At 42.6% G+C, this 8,382-nt stretch overlaps 1 protein-coding gene across 1 annotated transcript; it reads right to left on the reverse strand.

Moving 5' to 3' along the window:
- Positions 1-434: 434 nt before the first annotated feature.
- Positions 435-5,620, reverse strand: CDK5R1 (cyclin dependent kinase 5 regulatory subunit 1). Its single transcript, XM_032234784.1, has 2 exons — positions 5,331-5,620; positions 435-4,359 (listed from the first exon to the last, which is right to left on the reverse strand). The coding sequence occupies exon 2, from the start codon at positions 4,229-4,231 to the stop codon at positions 3,314-3,316; it is 918 nt and encodes a 305-aa protein (XP_032090675.1). The 5' UTR covers positions 4,232-4,359; positions 5,331-5,620; the 3' UTR covers positions 435-3,313.
- Between the last annotated feature and the right edge of the window lie 2,762 nt (positions 5,621-8,382).

Genomic DNA, 8,382 nt, shown 5'->3' on the forward strand with positions numbered 1-8,382 from the left:
GTCTTGTCATATTTATAAACCTCATACTTAGAAACACACTATAGTACACATACATACAAAAACCATTTATAAATTAAATAATAATAAGCAATAATACCAATTTTGGTCAACAAATATCTACAGAAGGGATTGCACACTAAAAAAAATATCCAAAAACTTTAACATACATAGACATATAGAATTTAGCAGTTCCTGTTTTCTTTTCTCCCATTTCAAAAATGTTAAAAAAAAATACGTTCAAGTGAAAAAAAAAATGGCACACTATTTTCTTGTGTTTTTTTTTCCTTTGAGAAAAATAGTTTAGAACAGAGCTAAACATTAAGAACTGTGTACAGTTAATATCAGAAAATACCTAGAAGTCTTGAGATGAAATACATTGATTTCAAAAAATGAAAGTATGGATGAAAGCAGTAGATCTGCTTGAAATTTGTGCATGGTGAGTTATTGTGTTTCTATTTTTTTTTTCTTTTTACAATCAACTCTTCTAAAGTTTTGCCTGCTGTCAAAAGTCACAATGCTGCTTTTGGCATGCACAGTATTATTGTAAAGCAATAATGGAATGACAGAAAAGGATTAGGTTTTTCTTTTTCCTCTCGCCATAAGCATAGATTTTGTTCTAAAATGATTCATTTTATACAGCAACATATTAAAGTCTCACTCATTGCTCTTTTTATCAAGTATGTCAGTTGACCTTTTCCCCCCACTGTACAACAGTAAATATATAGGTTCAAGCCAAGATAGTTTTGCACATCAATTATACCACCAAGTCACATTTGCTTTCCATGCAGTGCAATCTAAAGCACACCTACTCAGAAATAAGTCTGATTCCTTGAATGCACCTTATTTCCATGTAAACATGCAAAGGATTGCAGCTTTAAGCTTTCATATCCATATGCGTACAACTGTGATTTGCCTTTATTATATAGTTTTTATTAAGAAGGGGAGGAAGGGCAAAAAGATTTATTTTGAACAACCAGGGGATGTCTTCAAATACATTCCCAAATTTTGTCTGAGCCACTACTGTAAAGTATTCCAGAGCTCAGCCATAATGCTGAATGAAAAACAGGGGTCTCCAAGGGAGACTGATATGATGATAGATGCCACCCATTACAGAGAAGCAAATGGTTTACATGGAAGAAGGAGAGGAGCCCTCCCTTCCTCTTTGATGCTAAGGCTCAGATTTCCTTTACAAACTCAGCAGCAAGCTTAACAGTATCTCACTGCTTAATGGCTCAGATTTTGGCCTAGCTTTTGAGGCAGTGGCAAGACCTGCTGAACAAACCCAGCAGCTGCTTAATCATCACAACATATGCATTTGATTCCAGTCTACTGAAGCCTCTTAGCTTTGGCCTTTTCAGATTTCACAGCTTTTAATGTTCCTCTGTATTTTTAATAGTGCTTTGCTGTTTTCTAAGTTAATTGCAAGCTACCCTATTTAAAGACACAATATAGTTCTCCCTCTGCCTTTCTGCTGGAATGCCAGCATCCTCAGCAGTAGTATTAGAAGAACTTTCTAGAATATTTCTAACTTATCCTTTTATCCACAGCCTTCTTTACCCCAGAGTATTATTGCCTTTATACTATTTAACTGTCCAGCTTGTGAGAGCTTAAAACAATGAAGGAGATTACCTCCATTCAAAAAGTTCACATCTTCCACAGAACCCTAGATCTGGACTATTGACATTTAATATGTATTATTAGTAACCTAGGGAAATTCAGTCTCCCCACTATCCTTTCTTTTTATATACTTTTGACTATCCCTGAAGATTAGAGTATTTTAACCTTTACATATTGTTTAGGAACTAGAAAACTAAACAAAATAAATATCTAAGCATCAAAATTTAACATTAATCAAATATTTTAGATGTTCACTATGGGGAAAAATATTTAAATTCTTAGATGTTCACATATAATTGTAAGTCTACAAGGTGGAAGAGAATGTCTCCAAGCGTGGGAACAGATTTGTGGCCCTTCTGCAATATTACTCTACAAAATATACAAAATATCTGAATATTTTGTATCTGCTGCAGGTTTAGATTACAATTTATACACTCAACAGTCCTCAGCACTATAATAGAAGGGAAACCTTTTATTATCGTTTAATCTCCTTATTGTGGTCTCCTTATTGTGGCTGTTGCTATTTTTCATAAAGTATGAAGAATTTTGGTTGGCTAAATGCACATGAACTGTACTGTTCTGGCTGGGGCTGCAAGGAACCCCTTAAAAGTAAAGCATTTCTACACTGAAATTCAGCACCATTTCCTACATTTAGTAACATAACCTAGCATTTTTCAATAACTGAATTGGGGAACTTTATTGCAGATGCTCAGAAAAATCTCAAGGGACTGAAAATCAGCCTGTTTGGAACAGCAAAGTTATATTATGCAAACATCACCCCCCCCCAAAAAAAGAATTAACCATTTTTGACCAGTCAAATATTAACATATATCACTTGTCACAAATCAATGCTAGCTAGTACCTATTGCCTGGGATTATTTTGAAATCTCACCTCCAAACTCATATTGTGGCTTATATCTACCTTAGCAAGAAAAGATTGTCAAGTCTCATCTTCACCTTTTGATACTGATATTTAGAGAAAACCTATGGAGCCTAGATGAAAAGGCCTCCAATGAAATGGATGCAGGTGGCGATATCATACACAAAATGAGCTGTGTCTCTTGTATATTTTCTGACTTTTCCTTACCCACTTCTGTTTCTCAATATAATCACACTGTCGTGGAGTAAGAGTCCCTTTTGCAGGCCAGTACTGAGGTGATGTCATCTTGTTGAAACTGGTATACAAAGTAATACAAATTACTATTTTTAAAAATCCATTCTTGGATCCCTTTTCTAGAATACCAGGTGCTAGAACATCTACTAGATTTGGTCTTTTATCTTCTTAAGAATTGTAAATATGTTCCTCCACTGCCTTCCACTGTGAAGAAGTAAATCCTGCAAGCTAATTCACCCCAATTCGCGAAGTGTTTAGGACAAACAAAAGGTGAAAGGATGCCATGATCCTGTATCGTGGTACTTGCTTCTCCACTCTATTTTGCCCTCTCCTGGTTTACAATCTGAAAAAGAAGACATATCCATCACATGCAGCAAAACTGAAAACCAAACAGGCAAACCCACTTCATTTCTTGTCAGTTTTGATTGATAGAAGCCAAGATAATAATGGTACAGACCAGCGGTAGGTGGCTGATTTCTTTCAGGCCTGTCCAGTCTCATCTATGTGCCCTGGCTTATATGGAAAAGAAACTTAACATAAAAACAAGATTAAATAAAAGGGTGAATGATGGGAAATTTTAGCTCACCGATCCAGGCCAATGAGCAGCCTGTTCTTCTCTTCTTGGCTGCTCTCATTCTTCAGGTCAGCAAAGACCTGAGTGAAATAGTGAGGGTCAGCATTGATTTGCAACATTTTGGGACTCATGAGGTTGATGATGGAGAGGCAACGATCCCAAAATGCCTCTTTACAGCTCTCTACTAGAAAGGGTTTGAGAGGGTAGGAGATCTCATTACCCATGTAAGAATAGGAGAGATAGAGGCAGGTAAGTAAGACAGCCTGAAGATCATGGTCCGTGGCTACTTCAGATGAAATGACATCCCGGCAAAGCATGTACAAAAAGACCACATTGGCTGGAGTTATGAAGCCTTGGTCTTGCCAACCTTGCAGGAGGAGAGATCGGTCCACACTTCTAAGCCACAATACTGGGTCGGTGGGGGAAAGGTGCTTCAGCCTGTAGCAGCGTCTACAAAGGAATGCCCCCAAGCATCTTAGCAGCTCACTGGTTGAGGCTTGGACAAGGACCCTTTTGGGGGTGCCAGATGAGTTGCAGCTGGGATGGGGTGTTTTCTTGACCGAAGAAACGGGGCCCTTGGAGCTGGAAATCTGGTGATTTGGAGCTGTAGGCTGACTGCCCTGGTTCTGGGCAAAGGTGGAGAGATTGGCACACGAGAGAGATTTTTTTAGGTTCTCATTGTTGAGGTGTGTAATGTTGTTCTGATAACTGCTGTTGGGCTGCACCTTCTTTGAGTTTTTCTTTTTGGCAGATACAGCTGCGATGCGTTTCCAAGGGAGCACTGAAATGATAGAGTGGCGCTTCAGGCTCTTATCCTTGGCATTCTTACTGTTCTGGACTGCAGTATAATGCCCCACTGTGGTTGAACCATCCTCAGAGAGGTTGGCTTTCCTGTAACTGGGTGAAAGGCTCAAGACAGTGCCCATGGTGTACAGGCAGCGGGGAGCAGAGCAAGGTGGACAGAGCTGGGTGCTGTCACCACCAGGGCAAAGGGGTCTCTGCTTCAACCCTGCTGGATCTCTTTTCCGTCAAATAGCTTGGATTCAGAAGTTACCTGCCAAAGGCAAAAACAATTCAAATAAGCCCAGGCTGGGATTGTTTTCTCCCAGATATACAGCCCCCTACTTTTTAGTAATACTAACCCCATTCAGTTATATTCATTACTAAGAGCATTATTATGTTTATTATTACTTTTCTCCATTTCTCCCTTCCAAATTAAACTATTCTGGGGGAGGGGGGAACATACCTGATTTGGACACATGCAAAGACTGCTCTGCAAAATGGGACCTTGAATTTCAAGCCCAAAGCCTTGTAGGAATGTATCTCTGATGTTCACACACACACACACACACACACACACACACACACACCAAAGACTTGCTGATTTCCTTTTCTATAAATGGCCTACATACTACTACGCCATGAAAGCTGAAGGAAAAAGCTGGTATCTTTAGAGAGGAAGGCTACGGAAATACCCTTGCTCCCATATTATGCTAGCAAGTGTATATGGGTGTATAAAATGTGTCAGAGATGCTTTGAAGAGAGGGAGCCATATTAGTTGGCTGCAGCAAAACAAAGAATCTACTAGCACCTTGCGGAATAATTGATTTATCATGGAAGATGTCGGATGCTTCTCCATCTCTCTGAAATAAAAGGTCTCTTTCAGTCCATATGCATGTAAAGACAGAGGGAGAGAAAGATCAGTCTTGCATGTTTTTAATTAAACGCCCACCATGCATATTTCCCCCCACTCCTGCCTGCCTATCAAACAGCCAGAAACAGTAGTACCTTTAAGAGGATAAATATTTCTCTTTCATCAAATCGCCTTTCTTCTCCATCCAAGCTTTGCTTTTTTTTTCCGGGCGCGCGCGCGAGAGAGAGATATCGCTGGGCTCCCGCACGTCCTCCCTCCCGCCGCAATGTTGCTGCATTCCCCCCGCCTCCCCCTCCTCAAAGGACGCGATGGCGCCTGTCCTCCTCCTCCTCCTCCGTTCCCCTTCGTGCCGCGGTGTCTCTGGTACCCACCGCACTGCGCGCCCACCGGGCACCGTGGTTTCTGTCCAGGGTCCTGCAGGACCGGCTCGGCTCTGGGGGCTGCGGGGAGGCGGCAGAGGGGCGGATGCGAGACCGTCCAGCTTCCCCTACCGGGCTCCGCCGAGTCAAACGAGGAGATGCATGCAGACGTTCGTCCGGTGCTGCAGAGGCACACGGAGGGCGCCTGCCTGTCTGCCGGCCCGAGCGCCGACCCCAATGCCGCCCCCTGGACTGGCCAGCCGCTCCCGCCCGAGAACGGTGCCGCAGCCCCGACCGGCTGGAGAGCAGCCTCCCTCGGCACCGCCTCAGCTGCTTTGCCGGCTGATTCACCGCGCTCCGACCAGACGGCGCTCGCTAAACCCGCCTAGCTCCGCCTCCGCCTCCGCCTCTCACTCCTCATCTCACCGTAGCCGCAGCGTGCCTGCAAAGCAGGGCGACCCCCGGCGGACACCGACACAGCGCGGCAAAATGGCACCGAGGCTCCCGGATTGCGCCCTCTGGCCCCCCGCCTCCCGCCCGCCACCGAACACTGTCGGTGCGCGCCTCTGCGCGGATGCAGAGCGAAACGCCGGATTGGTGGCCTAGAGGCAGCCGGTTCCTTCTATGGGAGCATTTTTTTTTCTCCACTGAAAGGATTCTCTGTAAACTCTAATGCTTCAACCAGCAAACCAAACCAGGGCTCCTTTTGCACACCGCATCGCGTGTCCTTTATCAAGCCAGAGTGAATTGAACCCCGGGGCTGTTGTCCTGAATGTTGTGCATCCACTACATCGTGGTATTTTCTTCTGCTCATAATTTCTAAGCAATAATGGAGGGACTTCTACTTCAATCTTTGCAGACAAATTACACTGTGACCCAGAACTTATGCAAAGAATAAATAACTGTCACCTGAGCAACTATTTTCAGGAGCAGAATTCTCAAATTCATAACAAAATGGAGTGCCTTGACAAGCTCTAAAAATCCCCCTAGTTCTTCCTTGGAGGTTTAACCCTCAGAGAACTATTGCCATTTCATCCTTCCACCATAAAGCTTTGGGGAAGATCCCTGGAGAGTTAAATAATTCATTTTAATTAAAATCAACAATGGAAAGTTCAATACCAAATAATTATCCCAGATAGAAAAATATGTTCAAGATTTTTATGCTTTTTTTAAAAATGGCAACCACTGTTGCCTGCATGGGGGCCAGCATGGGAGAGTCTCAGGCTTCTAGGTCACTCCCCCACAGCCACAGAAGCCCTCTGAATGGCCTTTGGCCCAGTCTCAGCCCAACTTGCTTCACAAAGTTGTTGTGGAGAAAAATGGTTTAAGGGATAGAAGGATGTCCAGGATTTTTGCGCTCCTCTAAGAATAAGAAGTATATATTAATTGTAGGAAGTTAGCACCCAGCCCTCTCCTAGAAAAATGAAATATCCTGGGAAATATTGAAAAGGCAGAATATTATATTTCCCTGGATCAGAAATGGGGAAACATGTTTTTTTAAGCAAGAAACAGACTCACTCTTAATAGCCCCCTACCTTTATCAATGGGCCATTAGGGGGTCCTGTGCTAGTCTACTCTACATAACAAAGATAGGATTAGCCTTCTGCAGAAACTCACCACAGGGCACCTGGGAAAAAGCAATGCTCAACCAAACTCGGACTCAAAGCACAACCTAAAGACTTGCCCCTGCATGGCCTCATCGGAGTCTGACAACCAAACCGAATACAAGATTAAGTTCAAAGGCCAGAGAGGGCATAAAGCCAGGAACTTTCAGCATCTCGCTTTTTTTCTTCTTCACCCAACATCTGAAAGCATGTGATCCCTCTTTTCTGTTCAGGAGCTCAAGCCATGTGATCCTGTCCACCATTAAACTGTCTTTCTAAGCAGCCTCCATGTTTCCAGTGTCTTTTTCCCCACTTGGAGCTGAACCCAGAAGGACATTTCTTCCAACACAATTTAAAAAACCCAATGTTAATAAAATTGGACTGTAGCAGCGTTCCGAAGAGTATATCTAGAGTATATCTCACCTCAATCTCACAAAGACAGAGGATGTAATTGCTGTCAAACCAGTCAGTCCTCAGCTAACTAGCCTGGGCTCAGCCCTGGACCAACTGCTAAGAGCTATTCAGAATGCTGGATCTCTTCAACATCATTCCAAAACTTTAGTTCAAAAACAGCTGATGTCACAAAGAAAAAAAATCTTCAAAGCGAGGAGGCTATGGCCACTGGGACAAAGACCACTGTCACTGGGCTACTTCTTCCTCTTCTAAGCATCCAACCTTGGCTGCCCACTTTTAAGCCTTGTACCATGTACTGATTTAAAAGGTGGGGGTGGGGGAATAAGCAAAAACCTTGCCAAGAAAACTGGGGCGGGGGCTATTGTTGCCTTTGAGTTGTTTAGTTGACACCAGCAACTGTTTGGACTAGCCCCTGAAGTTTTCTTAACTAGGTTTAAGGGAAGTGCTAAGTGACCTGCCCAAGCTCTATGTCCAAGAAGGATTAGAACTCAGAGTTCTCCTGAAAATGGCAAGAATGATTAACCTTGCAGATCATGTTAAACAATAGCTAGCTTTAAATCTTTAATTAAATATAATATGATTGTGTGTGTGCAGCATGTTAATCTATAAACCATGGTTTATAACCACAATGTTTAGAAATACACAGGATATGCTTCACTCTACACAACATACTAAGTCACGAAGAGGCCAGGGCTGTAGCATAATTTGTGAAGGTTAACACAATTACCACATGCAGTAACTCATGCACTTACAGTTCTATGTACTTGGTCATCGAATATTACTATTTTTAAATACTGTAATCACAGTAAAAGGATGCTGCAGCCATTGCCTCGGTCATTTCACGAATGAATGCAGGACTGTTGTTTTCTTGCTCAAAACCGAAGGGACCTGTCCTTATAGAAATGTTTGAGTGGTCTCAAAAAATTTTAGTGGTCTCAAAAATCTTAACAAGGTTCCAACAATGTTAAAGGTGCAGGGAGGGCATTCCTTTGAGATTTGTGGCACTGGTCAGTTCTAAACAAAAATAAATAAATATTTTCAGGTCA

The sequence above is a fragment of the Thamnophis elegans genome, chromosome Z, assembly GCF_009769535.1.
Source record: "Thamnophis elegans isolate rThaEle1 chromosome Z, rThaEle1.pri, whole genome shotgun sequence".
In the NCBI taxonomy this organism is placed as follows: domain Eukaryota; kingdom Metazoa; phylum Chordata; class Lepidosauria; order Squamata; family Colubridae; genus Thamnophis; species Thamnophis elegans.